This window comes from Astatotilapia calliptera, chromosome 6 (assembly GCF_964374335.1).
Source record: "Astatotilapia calliptera chromosome 6, fAstCal68.1, whole genome shotgun sequence".
Classification (NCBI taxonomy): Eukaryota; Metazoa; Chordata; class Actinopteri; order Cichliformes; family Cichlidae; genus Astatotilapia; species Astatotilapia calliptera.
Window position 1 is genome coordinate 311,168 of NC_137427.1, and position 22,474 is coordinate 333,641.

The 22,474-nt window shown below is 48.3% G+C and overlaps 1 protein-coding gene across 6 annotated transcripts in view; it reads right to left on the reverse strand.

Moving 5' to 3' along the window:
- The window catches only part of sos1 (son of sevenless homolog 1 (Drosophila)), a 43,953-nt gene that overhangs the window by 13,772 nt on the left and 7,707 nt on the right, over positions 1–22,474 (reverse strand). For 2 of the 6 annotated variants that reach the window (XM_080302222.1, XM_080302223.1), the window contains exons 2-20: positions 18,907–19,032; positions 14,810–14,941; positions 14,568–14,732; positions 14,164–14,424; positions 13,946–14,089; positions 13,761–13,871; positions 13,298–13,396; positions 12,655–12,782; positions 6,605–7,266; positions 6,203–6,284; positions 4,869–4,985; positions 4,633–4,736; positions 4,231–4,453; positions 4,031–4,150; positions 3,776–3,938; positions 3,542–3,659; positions 3,242–3,414; positions 1,980–2,096; positions 1,611–1,893 (exon numbers count right to left, since the gene is read on the reverse strand). In XM_080302222.1, coding sequence (XP_080158348.1) covers positions 1,611–1,893; positions 1,980–2,096; positions 3,242–3,414; positions 3,542–3,659; positions 3,776–3,938; positions 4,031–4,150; positions 4,231–4,453; positions 4,633–4,736; positions 4,869–4,985; positions 6,203–6,284; positions 6,605–7,266; positions 12,655–12,782; positions 13,298–13,396; positions 13,761–13,871; positions 13,946–14,089; positions 14,164–14,424; positions 14,568–14,732; positions 14,810–14,941; positions 18,907–19,032 — 3,328 coding nt within the window. The remainder of the gene's footprint in view (positions 1–1,610; positions 1,894–1,979; positions 2,097–3,241; positions 3,415–3,541; positions 3,660–3,775; positions 3,939–4,030; positions 4,151–4,230; positions 4,454–4,632; positions 4,737–4,868; positions 4,986–6,202; positions 6,285–6,604; positions 7,267–12,654; positions 12,783–13,297; positions 13,397–13,760; positions 13,872–13,945; positions 14,090–14,163; positions 14,425–14,567; positions 14,733–14,809; positions 14,942–18,906; positions 19,033–22,474) is intronic. The other 4 variants (XM_026169520.2, XM_080302224.1, XM_080302225.1 and 1 more) reach the window with 3 other exon arrangements.

Sequence of the window (22,474 nt, forward strand, 5' to 3'; positions counted from 1 at the left end):
TAGAGGCGAGCGTAAGGAAAGGAGGCGCGATGGTGGGGAGGAGCGCGAGGAAAGGAGGCGAGATGGTGGGGAGGAGCGCAAGGAAAGGAGGCACGATGGTGGGGAGGAGCGTGAGGAAAGGAGGCACGATGGTGGGGAGGAGCATGAGGAAAGGAGGCGCGATGGAGGAGGCGCGATGGTGGAGAGAAGCACAAGGAAAGGAGGCACGATGGTGGGGAGGAGCGTGAGGAAAGGAGGCACGATGGTGGGAAGGAGCGCAAGGAAAGGAGGCACGATGGTGGAGGCTAGCACGAGGAGAGCGCGATGGTGGAGGCGAGATGGTGGGGAGGAGCGCGAGGAAAGGAGGGGCGATGGTGGAGGAGAGCACGAGGAAAGGAGGCGCGATGGTAGAGGCGAGCACGAAGAGAGCGCGATGGTGGAGGCGAGATGGTGGGGAGGAGCGCGAGGAAAGGAGGCGCGATGGTAGAGGAGAGCGCGAAGAGAGGAGGCGCGATGATAGAGGCGAGCGTAAGGAAAGGAGGCGCGATGGTGGGGAGGAGCGCGAGGAAAGGAGGCGCGATGGTAGAGGAGAGCGCGAGGAAAGGAGGCGCGATGGTAGAGGTGAGTGCGAAGAGAGCGCGATGGTGGACGCGAGATGGTGGGGAGGAGCGCGAGGAAAGGAGGCGCGATGTAGAGGAGAGCGCGAGGAAAGGAGGCGCGATGGTAGAGGCGAGCGCGAAGAGAGGAGGCGCGATGATAGAGGCGAGCGTAAGGAAAGGAGGCGCGATGGTGGGGAGGAGCGTGAGGAAAGGAGGCACGATGGTGGGGAGGAGCATGAGGAAAGGAGACGCGATGGAGGAGGCGCGATGGTGGAGAGAAGCACAAGGAGAGGAGGCGGGATGGTGGAGGCGAGCGCGAGGAAAGGAGGCGCGATGCTGGAGGCGAGCGCGAGAAGAGGTGGCACGATAGTGGGGGAGGAGCGTGAGGAAAGGAGGCACGATGGTGAAGGCGCGATGGTGGGGAGGAGCGCAAGGAAAGGAGGCGCGATGGTAGAGGAGAGCGCGAGGAAAGGAGGCGCGATGGTAGAGGTGAGTGCGAAGAGAGCGCGATGGTGGACACGAGATGGTGGGGAGGAGCGTGAGGAAAGGAGGCGCGATGGTGGGGAGGAGCGCGAGGAAAGGAGGCGCGATGGTAGAGGAGAGCGCGAGGAAAGGAGGCGCGATGGTAGAGGAGAGCGCGAGGAAAGGAGGCGCGATGGTAGAGGCGAGCGCGAAGAGAGGAGGCGCGATGGTAGAGGAGAGCGCGAGGAAAGGAGGCGCGATGGTAGAGGCGAGCGCGCAGAGAGGAGGCGCGATGGTGGAGGCGAGCGTAAGGAAACGCGCGAAGAACGTCCTGAAGCGCAGCACGAGGGCGGAGCGCAGGTTGTCGCCGCCTCGTTCAGACTAAGAGGCTTACTTTGTGTCTGATTGGTCCTCCTGCTGCCGTGACCTGTTAGGGCCTCACAGGTGGACAGCAAACAGGAAGCCACAGTTCCAACCCAAAGACAGCCAATAGGGTTGGGTGGTCACATTCAATGCGTTCAATAATATCAGTGGGCAGGCTCAGTGTCAGTGTGAGTGGGCGGGTCTTACTGGAGTGGAATGGGCTGCTGGGTCCTTGCGGCGAGTCAAACACGCTGCCCACATCTGTGGAGCTGGAGGCGGCGGAGGCGGCGGAGGCAGGGGGCGGGGTCAGGGGGGTACGGGGAGAGTTGGGGGCAGAGGCCGGCGTCCCCTCGGACTCGCTGTCCGGGATGCGGCTGTAGCTGATCTTCCTGGGCTCGTTCTGGAGCGGCGTCGGATGTCTCATGGTGCCGGGTCGGGCCGAAGTGGGTCGGATCCCCGGAGACTTCAGAGGATAGGTGTACTTCTTCGCCTGCAGCAGGTGAGTTGATTAGTGTCATGCACGTCACACGCAATGCAACATGTAACATGACAAGGTGCCGCCACGCTCGTACTTACAAATCGAGGAGCCGATCGGAGCTGGCGAGGTTCGATCTCCAGAGACTTGTGGAAGAGATAATCACTGAAGTCCTTCTCCGACAGGTCGCCCATTGGGTTCAGGTTCTCGAAGAACTTCTGCTCCACAAAGACAAAACAAATGCACGTCAACAACAAAAGACCACGCTCCAACCGCTGCTCCAACCACACTTCATTGGCTTCCTGTTAAATCCAGAATTCTCACATACAAGATCTTAAATAATCAGGCCCCATCTTATCTTAATGACCTTGTAGTACCATATCACCCTATTAGAGCACTTCGCTCTCGCTCTGCAGGCCTACTTGTTGTTCCTAGAGTATTTAAAAGTAGAATGGGAGGCAGAGCCTTCAGTTTTCAGGCCCCTCTTCTGTGGAACCAGCTTCTTAGTGAACTTCTCAAACCACATACTCCTGCTAGAACACTCAGATCTGCCACTCAACTACTTCTGACCCAACCCAGATCTCGACTGAAGTCTCGGGGTGACTGTGCGTTTGCTCTGGCTGCCCCGGTACTGTGGAACACCCTTCCTCTCGACCTCCGCGCATCTGATTCCATTGCACTGTTCAAATCACGATTAAAAACACACTTATTCAATCTTGCCTTTCCCTCTAGTTAATATTTCTTTTATGATTTTATATCACGCACTTTTATGCTCATTTAAATTCTTGTTTGCTCTGTACCTGTTGCTTTCCTATGTATTAGTGACAGTTATCTGCTTGCATATTTAGTACTTGCTTTGGTCCTATTTCTATTATCCTCCTCATATACTCTATTTTACTTGTTAAGCACCTTGGCATACCCTTGGTTTTTAAGTGTGCTTTATAAATAAAGTTTATTATTATTATTTCCTTTTTGCTAAAGCATATAGTTAGGGCTGGACCAGGTGACCCTGAATCCTCCCTTAGTGATGCTGCAATAGACGTAGGCTGCCGGGGATTCCCATGATGCACTGGGTGTTTCTTCTTCACTCACTATGTGTTAACAGACCTCTCTGCATTGAATCATATCTGTTATTAACCTCTGTCTCTCTTCCACAGCATGTCTTTATCCTGTTTTCCTTCTCTCACCCCAACCAATCACAGCAGATGGCCCCGCCCCTCCCTGAGCCTGGTTCTGCTGGAGGTTTCTTCCTGTTAAAAGGGAGTTTTTTCTTCCCACTGTTGCCAAAGTGTGTGTGTGTGTGTGTGTGTGTGTGTGTGTGTGTGTGTGTGTGTGAACAGAAGGTGAGGGGGTGTGTCCTCACTCTGATGTCACCCTCCACCCGCAGACAGTACGGCTGGTTCTGGTACTGCTGGATCTCTCCGGTGATCTCGGCCACTTTCCGTCTCTTGCTGAAGTTGATCAGATCTTTGCCGTGTCTGTGCAGGAAGTCGGGGTTTCCCTCCTCCGTTTTCAGGATGTTGGTCAGGTAGATTCCTGTCACACACACACATACAGTTATTTGACCTTCGAGCTGCATAGTTATCCATTAGAGATCGGTGAGAAATGAGTCATTGATAAATTGATTGACTGATAATACTACTAATCCCGAGGGAAATCATACCAAAGAAGGGGACGCAGGGGGGGTTGATGGAGCGCAGTTTAGCCAGGTACTTCTTGTAGTGGTCCTCGCTGAGCTCATGAGCGTCCTCCAGGATTTTTCTCTGACGACTCGGAATTTGCTGCAACCATAAACCGACATTTCTTCTTCTTCAAACACACGATGACGCTCACATTCTCTGTCAGCAGATTAAACTCAGATCCTTCTGATGTCAGTGACGTTCGTGGTCATTATTACCTCAAAGGTGTGATCCAGTCTGTACACGGGTGCAGAGTTCATGGCGCTGACGACCTCTAGGACGCCATTGAAATTGTTGAGCTCCTGAAACACCTGTAGGATTTCGATGATCCGGGAAAAGACAGCGACGCGTTCCTCCAGGTTCTCCGTCTCTACGATACACCTGCAGAGGAAGTACAGCTGACATCAGCCTGACGTACTTGTGGAGTTTAGTTACCGCACACTAGACCCCGCCCATGCCAAAGTAAGGCTTACTTTTCAAACCACAGGGTGAGGTTGGTGGTGTGTCGGATCATCCGTAACAGGTTGGGCGAGTGGATCTCTTTGTCCTCTTTGGTCCAGACGCTACCGACCAGCTCAGACGGTTGCACCGCCCTGCAGGTGGAGATCGGTGGTTAGATAACAGTGGGACAGGTGCCAGGCTGGTGCAAGACAGGCGCAGGGCGGAATGTTACCTGTAAAAGTCGGACTCGAGCAGGGTGAGCTGGCGGGCGATTTCGATGGGGTGCAGGGTCATAAGGTCGAAGTGCTCAGTGTCTCCGGGTTTGCAGATGTGCCATTCGATGGGAGGAGGGGAATTCTGGAAGGTGATGCTGTGACTCGGCACGCTCACCTGGACCTGCTTCTTCCTCTGGATGATCTTGGTGATTGACTCCACCCACTTCTTCATCGCCTTACCTGCGACATTTGACATCATTTCCTTGCTCCAGCTGTTACACATTTGCACTGACTACAAGCTCTTATGTTTTCATATTCAGTTTTATCTTGTAAGAAAAGAATAGCTGACCTTTTTAAAACTCGGAATTTTGAAAAAGCGTTATCGTCTGTGCTGCACCTTTCTGAACACCTGTACGTACCTTTGACTGAAGCAATGAAGTCCTCCATCTCGCTCAGAAGGAGAGGGTCTCTCTCAAAATCATAGAAGTGATGTTCGACCCAGTGGCGACAAACATTCAACACTCTGCAGGAGGACGACGACATTACTAAATTAAAGTCGCATCGTTTTCGATTTATTCCAAACTCGAGCAGAGTGTAAACGAAACTCAGAGAACGGGTGTGAGCAGGTGTCTCTTGTAGCAGGAGCGCTTCCTACCTGAGCTGAACAGGTTGGACAAACTCTTTCCGGAAGCGTTTGAGTTCAGCGCTGGGTGGCTGTTCTCCTCCCTCCGTCTGATTGGCGTCCGCCGGCTTTGGCTCCGGGATCTCAAACCTGAAAACATCAACATCACAGAGCTGAGAGCAGAAGCACACCTGTTGAGATCCACAGGTGTGCTTCTGCTGCGACCTCCCCACAGTCCACAAGGGGGCAGGAATATCGTCAAATTTCAGCCCATTGAAAGATGGTTTCCATTCCCAAAATGGAACCATTAACAGAAGACCTCTGCTCCTCCTCCTCCTCCGCCCTGCTCCTCACACTTTATTTGCTCCGATTGTCTGTGAAGGTTCTCAGTCCTCCAGGTCGTCGTCGTCGTCTAGGCAGCTCAGAAAGAAAAGCACCTGGACTTCTTTGGGGGTTTTTTAAGATTTAATTTAATTATTACATTTTAAAAACAAAAGCTCTTACAGAATAATTATGGCACAAAGTAAATATCTACAACTCGTTACAATACGGTAAGTTATTGTGACTGTAGGAACACACTTAGGTGTATATTCTTGCATCCCAAGGATAATGTCATCTGGACTTCTTTAAATTCCTTGAAGATGTTTCAGAAGGTGGAGTCCCAGATTTAAGCCCTCTGGGAGTGTCTCCCCAGAGGGTCCTGGACCCCCTATTGAACCTCCCCTAATCACACGAGGATCCAGGTCATCGTAGACCCCTAACCCCTGTGAGGTGGTATCAGGTGAACCCGCTGTGAAACCTAGCCCCACCCTATCATGTGACTTACTGAGGTCAGATGGCCCAGGAAGTGAGTGGGCGTTAAGGCATCTGGGAAGGATCTCAGACTGGATTATAGATGGCAGACAGTTGGTGTGGTAAGCCCCGCCCTCTGTTCAAAGATGGTCGTACACAGTGGACATAGATGCTGATCAGGCAGATGATCAATAGGGGGTCCAGGACCCTCTTGGGGGACGCTCCCATAGGGCTTAAATCTGGGACTCCACCATCTGGTCTCAGAACTGAAGACGCTTCTGGGATGAAACGTCTTCAAGGAACTTAAACAAGTCCAGATGCTTTTCTGCCCGAGCTCCTTCAATGTCCTCCGATTGGTTCTCCAGACTCTCATGAAATTGCGTGTAAACAATATGTGTTGCTAGGCAACCAGAGACAAGCTGAGGTGTAAATATGAGCCAGTCTGCTGTATATATGGTTCTATTTGTTTAAATGATAAATAAACCCAATAACACACGAGACGACGGGGTTTTAATGAAACCGCTGTGTGAGAGCAGGCGTTCTGATTGGTCACTGTGCCTGGCAGGTAAGCTCACCTCTCTATGAGCAGGTCCAGCAGCTCCCGAGGTTTGCAGAATGATCTGTAGGTGGTCAGAAAAGTCCGGACAAAGTTTGGATCTGAAGGAAAAAACACGAGCTGATCAGTGAGGGATCAGATCAATCAGCCTCGAGGGCCGGTGCCCTGCAGCTTTTAGATCTCACCCTGGGTCGACACACCTGAATCACACGATTAGTTCATTAGCAGGCCTCTGGAGAACTTGGAGGTCATTTAGCCGTTTAAATCAGCTGACATGTCTAAAACCTGCAGGACACCGGCACAGTCGGCGCCCACATCGCCCCCAAGTCTCACCTCGCTGCCACGTTGAAACTCAAGCTACAGGTCAAGAAGCTAAAACAGCAGCAGTACGACATCTCACCTGTGTGACATCACGCCTCACCTGCGTACATGTGGAAGGTGAGTCTCTCGATCAGCTTCAGGACAGTCCCCGCCTTGATGATGGGAATGCCGGACTTGGACTGGACGTTCTCCTCGAACACGACGTTCTCCTCGGAGTCGGGCTCGGCAAAACGGTATACCTCGGCGCCCGGGAGTCTCATCTGCTCCTCCTTCTCCTCCTGCAGCATGGAGGTGTCCAGCATGCGCTCCAGTGTGCTGCGGTACTGCAGCGAGATCAGCGCCGCCATCCAGCCGTTCTTCTCCTCTGCAGACTTGGCGGCAAACACCACACTGTTGCCATCTTTCAGGATGATCTCGAAGGCGTGGCGGTACTCGCCCTCCTTGTCATCTTTGTCGTTGATCTGAACTTTGCGCATGAAGAACTTTTCTTTGAGGCGGTACTCCGCGGTAGAACTGGCACCAGGCAGCCGCGGCGGGCCATGATTAGACTTGCAGCAGATCATCAGGCCGTCGAACAGGAAGATGTGGCGTTCGTGTTTGGCGCCGACGCGGGTCAAGGTACCCTCCATGATGAACTCATTACAGCACTGGCCGATGTCCTTCCCCTCCCAGCCGTCGATGTTCTTTTGGATCTCGTTCATCTTCTTGATGGCAAGGTGCTTACCCTTCATCTGGTGGCAGTAGAAACGGCACGCCGACTCGCTGCATGCCACCACACAGGAGCGAGAATATGTAGAAGAAGAAGAAGAGTTAGTGAGGAGGATGGAGAGAGCAGGGCTCGCAAAATCACTAGCCCGACGTCCCGGGGCTAGTAATTTTTCCAGTCGGACTACCAAAATCTATCTCTGCCCTGCCCGTCGGGCTATCGTAGGAAGGAAAAATATATGTCAATGCTTTTGCATTCTTTCAGAAATGTAGCTGGGTAATTATGTCATTGGCATCGGTGAGCCACTGTCAATATGTGACATATTGAAGTCGCGTTTGAATTTGCGCTTGTTTTTTTGCTTTCACTTTGCAATCGTGTGAACTGTGTATAGAGAGCGACAGCACTGATCTGTGAGTGATGATAATTTGTGCAACAATTCCTCTGACATCGTCTTATCAATCGTTAGCTTACTATGCAAACATGACAAGTGAAATCTCCCGCAGCTTAAACATGTGAGAGGTTGATCGCGCAGAGAATCGCTGAGCTTATGTGAGTGAGTGTGTAAAAGCATTTCAGTTCTGCTGAGCCAAATAAGACAGGTCAGGGTGAAGAAGTGACAGCCAAAGAAAAGCTTACCACAAAACGGAGAAGTTATGACAAATCAGACTATAAGGCAAAAAGAAAGTGCAGCTTTATGGTTTCATGGACAAAAGAATTTCTGTGGCTGCGATATGACGAGCTAAATAACCAGGGCTGCACATAAGTGGTCCGCAGGTGCGCATTCGCTGTCAAAATAAAAAACACGCACAAGATAAGAAGTTGCAACGCGTGTTTGCGTACATAAGATTTTCAGGAGGAGGACAGACATTTGTTTAGAACTCTTAAAGATGTCGAAGAAGCTCCTTTAAGCAATTACTGTGATGTTCCTCCACCTCCAAAGAAATGTCAGATGGCGTACGAACCACAAAAGAAGCGCGTACCGTATTTTCACGACCATAAGGCGCACTTAAAAGTCTTAGATTTTCTTCAAAAAGTACGGCGCGCCCTATAGCGCAGTGCGCCCTGTGTGTTGTAAGGAGGACGTAGTAGAGAACACCATGAGAACGCTAAAGGGTGAAGTGTGGGCGCAACCCTGAAAATGGCAAAGAGACACGCTTATGGAGCACAGTTTAAACTGAAGGCCATCAGCTACGCGGAGGAACATGGAAATCGAGCAGCGGCGAGAGAATTTAAGATAAACGAATCGATGGTTCGCAAATGGAGGAAGCTAGAAAACAAGCTCCGGCAGGTCAAGAAAACGCAGCTGAGTTTCCGCGGACATAAGGCGAGGTGGCCTGAGTTGGAGGAAAGACTCGAGCGGTGGATCATCGAGCAAAGAACGAGCGGGAGAAGCGTTTCGACGGTCACCATTCGGCTAAAAGCAGTTTCACTTTCACTTTTTATGAAACGGTGCCATTTTTCCATCCGGATGTATGTAAGGAGACCAGGTGGTTTTTTCCACGCATCACCATCGCTCTTAATCTGTGACTCTATGCGTGCCCATCTCACAGCCGATGTGAAAAAACTAGTGAAACAAATGAACTGTGAGCTTGCTGTCATTCCGGGAGGCCTGACAAAGGAACTCCAACCGCTGGACATCGGTGTGAACCGCCCGTTCAAAGTAAGGCTGCGAGCGGCCTGGGAGCGATGGATGACCGATGGAGACCACAGTTTCACCAAGAGTGGAAGGCAGTGCCGGGCGAGTTACGCCACAATTTGCCAATGGATTGTAGATGCTTGGGCTAACATGTCTGCTGGCACTGTTGTTCGAGCTTTCGCAAAAGCCGGCATCATTTCCGAGGAGCCGCACGGCACGGAAAGTGACTCTGACGGTGAAGAAAGTGAACCTGGCATGTTTGATGGAGATTTAGCGCAGCTGTTCAATTCAGACACAGAGGATGAGGACTTCGATGGGTTTAATTGATGATAAAAATGTGAGTACCAAACTTTGTTTTGCTCCTGCTTTATTTTTAAATACGCACACTTGTATGCTTGTGTGTTGTTGATGATGACGATTACCGGTAATAGAAATGTGAGTAAGGTACCGAACTCAGGTTTGCTCCCGCTTTATTTTTAAATACGCATACGGTACTTGTATGCGCCCTATGGTCCAGTGCGCCTTATGTGTGTGTTAAATACAGTAAGGGCACACATAACTGAGACTGCGCCTTTTAGCACAATGCGCCTTATGGTCGTGAAAATACGGTATTCTCGGAAAAGTGGTTGCAGGAGGTGAGCTGGCTTCAAACAAATGATGAACGCACAGAGATGTGGTGCAGAATGTGCCGTGAAAATCCCACTCTAGGACAAAGACACTGCCTTTATATGGACGCAAACGCGCGCTGCAACTTCTTATCTGGTGCGCGTCTTTTATCTTGACAGCGAATGCACACATGCGGACCACTTATGTGCACCCGTGTATATAACATAATGTTCTGCCGGGTGTGTTGTTGGTTTTCCCTCGATTTCTGAGTCGACAAGCGCCTTTGTTACTGGGACCAGTCATTTTAAGAAAGGCCCCCATTAGAACCCATGAGAAATGCAAGAAATGCATTATTGCTCAGTCTGCAATATCTTTCCCAGAACAAACACCAATTGCAAATAATATACTAAAAATAAACCTGAAAAATCTGTTTAGAACAGCTACTATGTTGCAAAGAGTGAACGACCACTGGCACAATTTTATCAGTCTTTGCAAACTTCAAAAAGCAAACGGCCTCGATCTTGGTTCCTCTTGCCTCTTACCCGTGACTTCAGTGGAAATTTCAAATTCTGATCTGACACAGACTGATTCATGTCCTACACAGTTCTTACAAGTTCATAGAAATTTCTGTTCAATTAGAACCAAGTATTTGAGTTGATGATTGTAATTTTTATACAATGTTGTAATTTGTGTTTCAACAATTTTTTGATTGATGTTTTGTTTCCAATATTATACATTAAAGTATAATATTGTAACGGAAACAAAACATCAATCAAAAAATTGCTCTCTCTTTTATTCGGGCTACTTAAATTTATTTTGGGCTACCAAAAACTGAAGAGTCCCTGCCCGAAGGACTACCAGGATTTTGAAATGTTGCGAGCCCTGGAGAGCCAGAGGGGGCGGGTCTCTGTGTGATTTCAGTGAGAAACACATTTAAGGAAATCACGGGACTTTCACAATAAAAGCAGCAGCTGTATAGCAGCTCTTGAAGTTATGAGCTGAAGTCAGAGTTACACGTTTCACTTCCTGTCAGCTGCTGCTTTCTTCCTGTGCGTCACACAGACATACGTGATCAACATTTCTGATCAGCTACAGATCGCTAAATTATTGGAAGTTAGTTCACTGCTAATAGAGCTGCTCACTCATCATTGGGTTGGTTGAGGAGGTCAGGCTTTGTACAAACCAGCAAAGCTGCAGCGACAACAGGAAGTGAGGTCACAGCAGGCCGACTCGGACCTCAGCTGGGACAAACCGCCACGCTGTGACAGAGACACAGTGACATCGTCATTAATGAGCACGTGTATTATCAATGGCAGTACTGGGTTCTGATCAACGTGTGAAAAACACCAATGTGATGTCATCAGGACGTGAACCCTGCAGGCGTGAGGAAGCAGCGCTGATCAGACGCATCGACGGCCCTGCAGGTCTGATCGATTGGACGACCTGAGAGCGGACGGACTGCTGCTTTATTCGCTGAGCCTGTTGTTCCTGCGAGCTGCTCACTAATCACATTATAACTTAAACCCCCGAGGTATGTGGAGGCGGGGCTTCACTGGGTTGCAGCAGACCCTCGACCACATTTACTTCCCTCACCCAGGGCCTGCCTCCAACACCAGGCGTTTACCTACTGATATTTATCTGCCCCCACCAGTGACCATCAGTATAACTCTGAACCCATCGGCCGGCACCGACCTTCATTATTGGCTTTTATGCATCTCTACCCCACACCATCCACCTGCTTCCATCCACCTGCCTTTGGTCATTCATTACCAGCCTTATCTGCATGATTTGTGCAAGGATCCATCCAGCTGTGACTTTCAGCTTTAAAAAGAAGTTTAACAAAAGTAGTGCACGGAGTAATGAGCGCCTCACCTGAGCACCGGGCACGTCACCCAGTCAGCTCTGAACATGGCAGCAAGTGCTCAACTGTCGATGACTAAAACCTGACACCTGCACTTCAGTCTCAGCGGGACGGATTTAAAAATCTGTTGTTCAGAGTTATGAAACACATCTTTTTCTAACCAGCAATGAATCCAACTGCACCACCAATTCTATCTCCCTCCACCCGCCTCCACCCGCCTCACAGGCTGATATAAATCTTTTCCAGCTCTTCTGTAACTCGTCAGTGAAGAGATGGAGGACGGCGGTCTGCACTGTATTCAGGTCAGTTTATCAGCCAGACAGGTGGTGCTCAGCCACAGAGGGAAACACCTCCACCTCCTCACAGTTAGGGTGGAACAAAAACTTCTGTGCTCTGACCAATCAGACACGGAGATTCGGACGCCGTTTCCGCCAGGCTATGGAGAAGAGGGAGCATGCAGCATGCAGTTCAAAGCAGCATCCCTGCTTGTGGGCGGGGCATCAGTTTAACCACACCTCCATTACATTTCTCGTATCATCATTTCTTCTGAGCCTGATGCTGAACGCTCCACGTCTCAAACTTAAAACCAGCCAATCCCCTCGTTAGCTGTTGGGTCCTTAGCATCGACTGCTACAAACAAAAACACTAACAGGTCGTATCTAAGCCGCTTTTCTCCAGTTTACCTCCACCGCTCTTTGTCTACCACCATCACGCCTACAGGAAAACACGAGAGAACAAAGAGAGGTCACCTACGTCCTCATGTCCGCCTGCCAGTCATCGACCGTGGGCCCTCCGCCTGCTCGTTTGTCGTGTAATAAAGGAGAAACTTTACTGAGCGGGCGGCAGCAGCAGCTTTCCCCTCTCTCTCTCTCTGAGCTCTTTTCTTTCTAACAGAGAACAATAAGCTGCCCTCGCGCTTACGCCACTTCCTCCAAACACCGCCACCCCCCCACCGGCGACCCTAACGAACCCTCCCCTCCCCATCCTGCTCTATTTTGGTCCAAAGGGAAACGCAGAGGATGGGCGGAGTCCCACCCACAGTGTTTGTGCAGAGTGCGAGCTGCTGCCCGGCAGTTACAGCTGAACTCGGCCGGTTCTGGTTCTGTCCTGGCTCCGCTCGGGGATCTCACACTCAGGGGTGAAGGCTGACTCTTTGCCATGAACAGGTGAAGGAGCAGTCCTCGTGTGGTCTACACGCCTGACACTGATTATTAGTTATTGATGAACAGGTAACGATCAATAACCTGCTGTCGGTCATGAGGTTCTTATTATCATTTCTACTCATGCCCTCTGCCCGTCCATCGCGCACGTGTGTGTCTGTGTGCGTGCAGGTGTGCGTACCTGAGCCTCCTCTTGGCCAGGCTCCTGGAGCAGATCCTCTCCATGCTGCTCTGCAGGTTGAGCAGAGCCGTGATGGCCTGTTTCAGACACTCTTTATCCTCGTCATCCTGACTCTTCTCCTCCAGTTGCTGTGGAAACAGAGAAGGGAGGGGCTAACTACCTCCATCAGACAGAGAACTAAGAACAAAACCTGTGCTGTCCAATCAGAGTCCAGGACTCCCTCTGCCCCCCGTGAGCCCTCAGCTGTGAAATAATCTGCACTACATGACTGGAGGTATTTCAGAGATTTGCCCTCAGAGGGGCAAAGCCTCTTACGGCCGCAGTGGAAAGTCCCAGACCTGGACCGGCTCCACGGGAGACTGGTGCGTGCCATCACCGCACCTGACTGGGTTCACCTGGGACCAGTTTCATGTGCTCAGCCACTGCCGGCCTGCAGGGAATGCTCTGTGGCAGGATACCGCCACATCATAAAGCGGTGCTATGACCAGGTTTGATACAGGTATAGTGCGTGTATAAGGCAGGTGAGTTACAGGTGCACTTGTGTGTTCGGCATCGCCTCTGTTGATCTCTGCGGGTGGAAGCGTGCAGAAACGCGCAGCGGGATTTAACACACATGTACAAGCGTCTCTGTCAGGAGACTCACCTTGAGGATCTCGAACAGGTGCAGGCAGTGGTAAACAGGTGTGAGCAGCAGCCTGGGCAGAACGTACTGAACGGCCTCTTTAAAGCCCTCGCAGATGGACTGCAGACAGACACACAGACAGACGCTTCATCATCAGCGGTCACGTGACCCGCCGCACACGCCGATCTCTATCAACACGCTGCACACCTGAGCAGAGGTTCGTCTCACATGATAATCAGCTGACGTTGCACCCGCTCGTCTGTTTGTCTTATGACATCAGAGGAAAGGTGGCTCCGCCTGTGAAAGCGCGCTCATTGGCTAACGACTTGTGATTGACAAGTCGTTAGCCAACGAATGTGCAGGAAACACTACAGGCTGTATTTTTTTATTTAACTGATCCCAGAACCTCCCAGAGGTCAAAGGTCAGAAAAGTCTGCTTTCACCTTCTCTGACAGAACCATTGTAATCAGAGTACTGGCCTCACCTGCAGGTGGAAGGAAGCTCCAGGTTTGGACACCTGACTGAGGAAGTGTTCATGGAAGCCAGAGCGCAGCATGTCCTGAGCGTACGTCTCATAGGGGTCGAAAGCCAACTCCTGCCAATCAAAGCTCACGTCATTCTCAAGCAGACAACCGATCGATCAACAGATCAATCCACAGGCGTACAGACCTCAGCCAGGTCCTCGAAGCAGCTCCCCACCAGAGGATGAGGACTTCCCTCGCCGGTCATTTCCACCGTGTCCTCGATCAGACCGAGCAGCTTCACCGTCACCTCGTGGATATCCAGGATCCGACTGAAGATGCTCTCCACATCCTGCAATCGATCAGAGACTCATCAATTACACCAACCTGAGAATGTCACGGATCAAACACGTCGTCGTCACTCACAACAGAATCACCAATCACCAGACCAGTTAGTGATGTCACCGGTGGACATACGTGCTGGGAGAAGAGCATGGAGTTGGAGTTGAAGGGCTCCCTGAACACCCTGATGATCAGGTTGAGCTGCCTCAGGTACTGCCGACAGTCCGCCATGAAGCTCTTCACCAGCTCGTAGTAACTCTGCTCCTCATTGGCTGACGGCTCCTCATCCATTAGCGGGAAGCCACTGATGTCCTCCTCGTCCTGGTGAAACATGTTCATCAACACCTGCACAGCGACACACAGACCTACAGGTGAGACACGCAGAGTTTAAAGGTTCCTCCAAACCATGAGACGGACTGAGCGGCTGCACGGTGTGGAGCTTTCACTGGACTGTGTTGTATTTTGTTGTGTGCGTGTGCGTGTGCGACCTTGTCGGCACACATGGCCACGGTGATATCCTGCTGGGAGATCTCATAGTGTCGAATGTTCCTCACGTAATTTCCTGCCAGCTTCAGGATGTCCGCAGAGATGTACTCCAGGACGGCGACCATGTACACGGACACCTGGTGGTCGATCTTATAGCCCAGCACCTCCTAAAGCACAGCACCGTGGTGAACACACTCAAGGCACCATGGGAAATGTGCGTAAGCCATATGATGAAGAAATGTACCTTGAGCAGGGGATGGATCTTATCAACAGGCAGCGCCAGCGGGTTCCTCCTCCTCCTCTTCTCAATGGCACTCTGAGCATCACTGAGTGCCCACTTATCGATCGGGTGAGGAAAACTCTTCTGCACGCGCTCCTGGAGAGAAAAGGGGCGGGTTCAGGACACGAAGCGGACTCCGGTAGCCTGCACGCCTTGGCTGGGCCGATAAGAACCAAACAACACCTGATCTGAGCAGGGCTGTGCGATATGACGAAATGAAAACATCTTTCATATAATACACTATCGTTTGTTTCACGGTGACGCAAAATCCACTGTTTATGGATGCGGGGACAGAGAATCCCAGCACGACCAGTTTAGACGAGGCAGAACCAGGTAGCTGCAAACAGACGGACCAGTCCACACAAATCCAGGACCTTATTCCTAAACGAGGGCCGCCTCTGTTGCGCGGACACAGTTTGGTTATGAAACGTCTGACATGGAAAACTGCACAACGTAAGTTCTGGCACAAAGCGGCGCCACTTCAGACTCGAACAGCACAGAGCTCTTCTCAGTAGGGCTGGAACACAAAAAAAAAACGTCGACGTAAAAAAATCTGCGTCGATGCGTCGTCACTTTCAAAAAAAGACATGGCGGCAGCGAGTAGTGGAATCATGAGTGAGGCAGTTGCAGTCAACTTAAATCACTCCACCCGAACACGCAGCTCTACAGTATGGGGATATTTTAACAGAAAAGGAAGTGATTCAGTCGTTTGCCGGCTTTGTGAGGTGGAAATGGCCTATCATAAAAGCACGACGGCTATGCACCAGCACCTCAAACGACTGCATCCAGGAGCAGCTTCTGCAAAGGACAAACCACCGTAAGTTTAACTTTTTTACTAACGCTAGTTTTTACCCGTTAATTCATCCAGACCCCCCTGCGTAGACGTACACTCACTCATAGACACAGATAAAGACCCAACCTCCGTAAATGCAAAACTCATTTAAGCTGCTGAGCAGTAACATACAGCAGCTGCTGTTTAGTTGTTGTTGTTTTGTTTGTGGCCCATGCTGGCAAAATGAGTCTGAATGCACGCAGGCTGATTATCAGAATCGGCGAAAGACAAAAATGTGAGACAGCGAATTGGCCGCAGGAGAAATGTTAACAAGGATAATGCACCACCTGCTAAACGTAGCCGTCGTGGACACTATTACAACATTGTTAAAGTGCTTGCAAAAGCAAAATGACAATGAACTCTTGATTTGTCAAATTTAATGTGTTTCATCCTATTTGAACGCTGTTTTTATACATAATGCTTCTCCAGCTTGATCTTATAGGTCAAAGTTATGCCATCTAATGACTAGAAAGCAGTGCACCAGTAAAGGTGCCATCAGCCCTGGGTGTTTAAACGTTATCTTTTCCAGCCATCATGATTACTGCATATCATATGTTCAACATTGGGGATTATTATTAACCTCTTACTGTTATGCTATGAAAGCACATGGCATAACAGTATGTGTGTATCTATCTATCTCAACCAGATCCTTATCAGATTATTTTGATATTATGCTTTCCATATAATTATTTAGTAATTATTCGAATTCATCTGTGTGCTGTGTGTGATTTATGATTTCAGGAATAAACAGAAAAGTCTGGAGGACTACTGTCAGAGAAGAAGTACACCATGCACCCCCCAGGAGGTGGCTGTACTTACTGAGAGCGTCTTATCTATGATTTTAAAAGACAAGAGACCACTTGCTGTGGGTGAGTTACACTCTGCGTCATTTTACAAGCATGATGGAGAGAAAGTATGAAACTTCAGTGGAGAAACTAAGCAATGAACTAAAAAAAGCCACATCCAAAATCTCCCTTACCACTGATGCTTGGACAAGTCTGGTCACAGAGTCCTACTTAGGGGTAACTTGTCATTTCATTATTTGTTCAAAGACGCCATTGCTGCTGTTTGTATATTATTAATTTTTTGCTATGATTTCCTTTGTTATATTTGTTTTGCAAAACATTTAATTTTTTGTTAAAAACAGCAGATTGTAGTACAATGTTATTGTGGATTTTGTTTTGTGAATGAAGAGCACTTTTTGGCAGAAAGCAAAGTGAATGTTACATTTTGTTTGTTTAAAGACACCATTGTTGCTATTTATTTGAAATGTTTTGTTAACTTTTCCTTAATTTTATATATGTTTGCACATTTCATTTCTTGTTAAATGCTATCTCTATTGTATTGATTGTACGACCTCTACAACTTTATTTTGCAATTTTTTTTTATTAAAAGGTCTTCAAGTGAATAAATTTGTGTTTTTCATTTATATACATAAATTAATAAATGTGAAATTGCTATACAAGTCAAATAATGGGGAAAAAATCGTTAATCGAATCGAAATCGAATCGGATTGAAAAATGAATCGTTAGATTAATCGATGCATCGAAAAATTAATCGCTTCAGATTCATCGATTAGGAAAATAATCGTTTTGCCCAGCCCTACTTCTCAGGTGACAGAGTGGAGAGAGTTTACGGACGAGAAGCAACAAAGAGCCGTCAGGTGCTCCAAACCAACCTCAGACTCAAACGCTACAACGGGCGTTTCCCCGCAGCACGCCGTGTAGAAAGACTCACAAAGAAAATGGCGGCCGTTACAACTTCTATCTAAAAATAGATGGTTTCATGCATCGGTCAGAACACTCCGCTGAAAACGCCTCACACGGGTCGAGTTACAGAAAAAGCACATTTAGTGACAGATGAGGTTATCGGGAGATAACCGGGTCATATCGCACGGCCCTTGATCTGATGTGGTTTCTGGGTTGAAGCCATGGGTATAGTTGATCACACGGCACAGCACACCTGTCCTGTGCTCTGAGTGGATAAAGGGAGCCAATAACCCGAGGTTATTCTGTCATCACGGCTCGGTTATTGACAGGTCTCTTGATTCAACTTATTTATATAATCACAGCAACAGTCGCCTGAAAGCGCTTTACGCTGTGAGGTAAAGAGCAGTACAGAGAAAACTCTGTGAGCAGGCTGACGGTGGGAAACAGGAAGAAACCTGCCTAACGATAAGCTCCGCCTGGCTTCACAAAAGTGGATTTTACAAACTGGAGACTCTGACTGCGCTCGGGCGTTTCTGGAGAACCGCCTCCTGTCCTAAATCCTTGATGTCATCCAAGAACCGGAGTCACATCCATGATTCAAACGCTGAGCTGTGCTGAGGACGATGAGGAAAAACAAAGGAGCGCCATGACGACGTGACGCATCAGGTCCACTGACCCAAAGAAGAGGAGCGCCATGTTTGGTGAGGAGCAGGCCGGTGGATTCTGTGATCCTGCACAGACCACAGATGGACCTGCGAGCAGCTCCGGGACCACTGCGGCGAGGAAGAACGAGTGCTGGGAACACGCAGACGCACGATGAAGTCAGTGCCATCAATACTCTAGGAGGCGTGAGCTGAAACGGTGCGTTCTATTACTCAGGTAACGGCACCTGTGCGGCGATTAACCCTCGGTATTCACACCTGCTCGGCAACAATCACAAGGAACCGGGACGACGAGTATCGGTCACAGTACTGACGAGTACTGGTATCGAGAGGTAGTACTGACTTACATCCTTACACCTGTCCAGGTGTGCGGTGCAGCCGGTCGGCAGCTGTGCTTTTCACTAGACCGTCTGCTGCTTGGTCACATGTCCAGCACTTACACGACATCATGTCCTGTCACATGATGCAGCCTGAGGGATCATGTGACCTCTGTGAGCGCGATCAACGGATGGCACGTGTCACCAAACACGAACACACACAGGATGTGAGTCTGAGGAACGGTCAGGGGTCAAAGGTCAGGGGTCAAAGGTCAAATATCAGGGATCGGGTTGAGGATTAAAACGCCAACAGCGTGGCGTTTTGTTTTTTTCCCCAGACAGCACCTCGTTACGTCATCGCAGCCGCCGATCCCACCTCGGCCTCACAGTGATGTCATCATCAGGAACTCATGTGATTGGCTGTTCAGCTGCTTCCAGCTGACTTCTGACGCAAACATCAAAACTTTATTTAAATGGTAAAAATGACAGTAAACACAGAAAGAACCTGGTGTGCATTATCGTTAGCGTGCGTCCGTCTCACCTCGACGTCCTGGCACGTGCGCGGCTGAGCCTGACACAGCATACTGAGCAGCTGCAGGATCAGCTCCTCCACGTACTGCAGCGCCTCCTGCTGGGACACCAGGTTAGGATGCACCTGGTTCAGTACCTGAACACACACACACACAGATCAGTCATAGCGTCACTGACAGCTCGTGGCTTCCTGACAGTTACTAATAAATGTGCCGGGCAGCTCATGAATGCGACGTTTACAAATGTCTCAGCGTTTACAGATTTTAGATATTTAAGTTTGGAAGGACGAGACGTTTGAAATCAGGAATTCAGGTCATAAATGCAGAAGAAGCTGCTGAATGTGATTGGAACTGGACATTATTATTACCTTCCAACATAAAGCGCCGTCGTTGTCATTTTCGTGCTTTATAAATAAAACTGAAATCCTCACTGCACAGTTTTGCACAAACTGTAAATACCAAACGATTGTTAATATTTAATACTTTGGTATTTTTATATTATTATTATTATTATTATTTTCCTTCTTTGATTTAGCTGTACACTTTCTAATGTTCATGTAAAGCTGAGGAAGAATTTCATTACAGGTAAATGTTCCAATACTGTTTCTCTGTATAAGACAATAAAACTTGAACCCACGATTGTAAACGTGATCCACTCAGGATCTGCAACTCGGACAGTTTGCTGATCTGTTCCGGAGCACATGCTCCCGTTCTGGGCCGAGCCGCTGAAAACGATTCAGGTGATTGTCAGTGGAAAACCTGCCGACACTCCGAAGCCTCAAAATGCTGTCTAAATGACTGAGCTTCAATCTGTGAATGCATTTCAAAATTAAATGTAATCAGATTACAATCACACTGTCTGCTAGAGCAGGGCGATATGACCAAAAATATTTATCACGATATACATTTGGTTTGTAAAATTAGCTTTCGTCCGTCAGATACACAACAAAGCACTTTTTTTGGTAGCGCATGCTAGCGGGCTGTCGTTATTACTGTGTTTTTTGGAAAATACGGCGCACTTAAAATCAACCCTTTGAGTTTCTGAAAAGCAACAGAGCCCCTTATAATCCCGTGCGCCTTATGTATGAACTCTGGTTGTGTTTACTGACCTGGAAACGATTTTATGTGCACGGCGCTCAGAAATCTGTCAAATGTTTCAGTACGACTTTGCTGAGCTACGAAGCCGCACCGCTTGATGGATTGTCGGAGCATTACTGCTATCGTAGGCGGAGCCTCGCGGAGTGATACGTACTGTGCTTCAACATAATGTTACCGTATTGTGTGTGTATAACCTCTTTTTAAGTTTTGTGGATGTTATACTTGGTTATGCTGAGGATGTGTCGGCCAGTTTCCACTGAAATGCTTTTTGGTTAAACCGTCAGCGAGGAATTTGCACTGTTACATTTTTATATAACTTTAACGCACATAAAACAGCTGCTTGTTTAAGTGAAAATACATTGATGGGTTTTTTGCACTAATACAGTTGTAAATGGCCCTAAGGACCCCAAAGCGCTTTACACACACACATCCACACACTGGTGATGGCAGCTACATTGTAGCCACAGCAAATTTTCAAATGTATATCGTGATGAATATTTTTGGTGAATGTGTGTGTGAATGGGTGGATGACTGGTTGTGTAAAGCGCTATACAAATACAGGCCATTTACAACTGTATTAGTGCAAAAAAACCCCATCAATGTATTTTCACTTAAACAAGCAGCTGTTTTTTTTTTATGTGCATTAAAGTTATATAAAAATTTAACAGTGCAAATTCCTCGCTGACGGTTTAACCAAAAGGCATTTCCAGTGGAAACTGGCCGACACATCCTCAGCTTAACCATGTATAACAGGGGCGATTTTAGCCCATTTTTGAAAATGAATCAAAGCACCCCCAAAGATTTCTTCCTTTTTTGACAATATTTGCTGTTTGTGTGACACACTACTAAAAATATAAAAACATACAGTACGTACATTTTAACAACAAAAGTATAGATAACCCCCCCCCCTCCCAAAGTGGTTTGTTCCAGCTCTCCCCTGCTCTGGCTCTTGTGCTGCCAGAGCGATGGTGGCTGAGACGCAGCGGAGCGGAGGTGGAAGCGCCTGCCTTAAAACAGGACATATTAGCTGCATTTAACCTTCAGTTACTCTTTATATAGTTGGTAGGAGTCAGAACATGTTTCTGTTTACCTGAAAAACATTACACCAGGTAACCTGCAGTGTTGGAAACGTGTTTCCTGACGATGTTTGCTGCCCTACAATCCGTCCTGCTCTGTTGTAAAATCAGCCACATTTCTTCAAAATCTTTAAAATGAAAAGTTGTAATATATTCATATTCCAGGTATTCCTCATAAAATATGTTTGTAACATCAGGCCATTTGCATTTTTATTTATTTTTTCATTAATTAAAAATGCAGTTTTTGTATCACTACCCCACTCTTCCACAAGTGGGGTCAGAAATGACTCCAAGCAGTTCCTGTGGAATCTTCTATGAAACGTTCATTCTTAGCAACTCTGACTGACCCACTTCCACTTCTGATCGATCAGGAATTAATTTTTACACAGTAACATATATGATTTACAGTCAGGGCTGCACATAAGTGGTCTGCAGGTGTGCGTTCGCTGTCAAAATAAAAGTATTCCCAGAAATTGCGCTTTTTTGGGGGTGGAGGAACACAAAAGTAATTGCTTATGGAGCTTGCTTCTTCGACATCTTTAAGAGTTCTGATAAAATGTCTGTCCTCCTCCAGATTATCTTATGTACGCAAACGAGCGTCTCAACTTCTTATCTGGTGCGTGTCTTTTATTTTGACAGCGAATGCGCACCTGCGAACCATTTATGTGCAGCCCTGTTTATAGTTTCCTGTGCATTTCAAACATTGTCCTTTCTGGGGGGGGGGGGGGGGGGGGGGGGGGTTATTATTTAAAGTAACACGGCTGCTATGAGGCCAGCTAGGATCCCTGTGGCTCTACAAATGATCCAGGACGGATGGGATGAAGAGCCCGTCAGAGGCATTGACTCAGAATCTGACATCTCAGATATAGAGGACCCAGACTATCTAGGTCTAGTACTGTCTCCCCAATAGATGCATGGAAGATGTTCATGTCTGATAATATAATAGAAGAGGTGCTGACATGCACAAACATGGAGGCACGAAGAGTCGCCACAGACAGGGGAAAGAGTGGAAAAATGTAATCAAACTTAAGCTCCTGGCCTTCATTTGATTGACCGTTCTTGCAGGAAATGAGACGAACTGGGATGTACCAGTCGGTGTGTTTTTTGGGAGTCCTCTGCATAACCCATTGTACAAGGCCACTATGTCAATTCAAAGATTTGAAGATATTCGCCCGTCTTGCACTTTGAGAACAAGAGGACCAGAGCCTACCGACTGAAAACAAACCACATGGCAGCTTTCTGCTACGTATGGGGCCTGTTCCTGGTCAACTGCAGGCAGAAATTCATCCTCAGTGACTGTGTTACAGTGGATGAACAACTTCTGCAGTATATGCAGAGCAAGCATAAAAAAGTGATACAAAAGATACAAAAACTCCAATTTCTTAAAATTAATGAAAAAATAAAT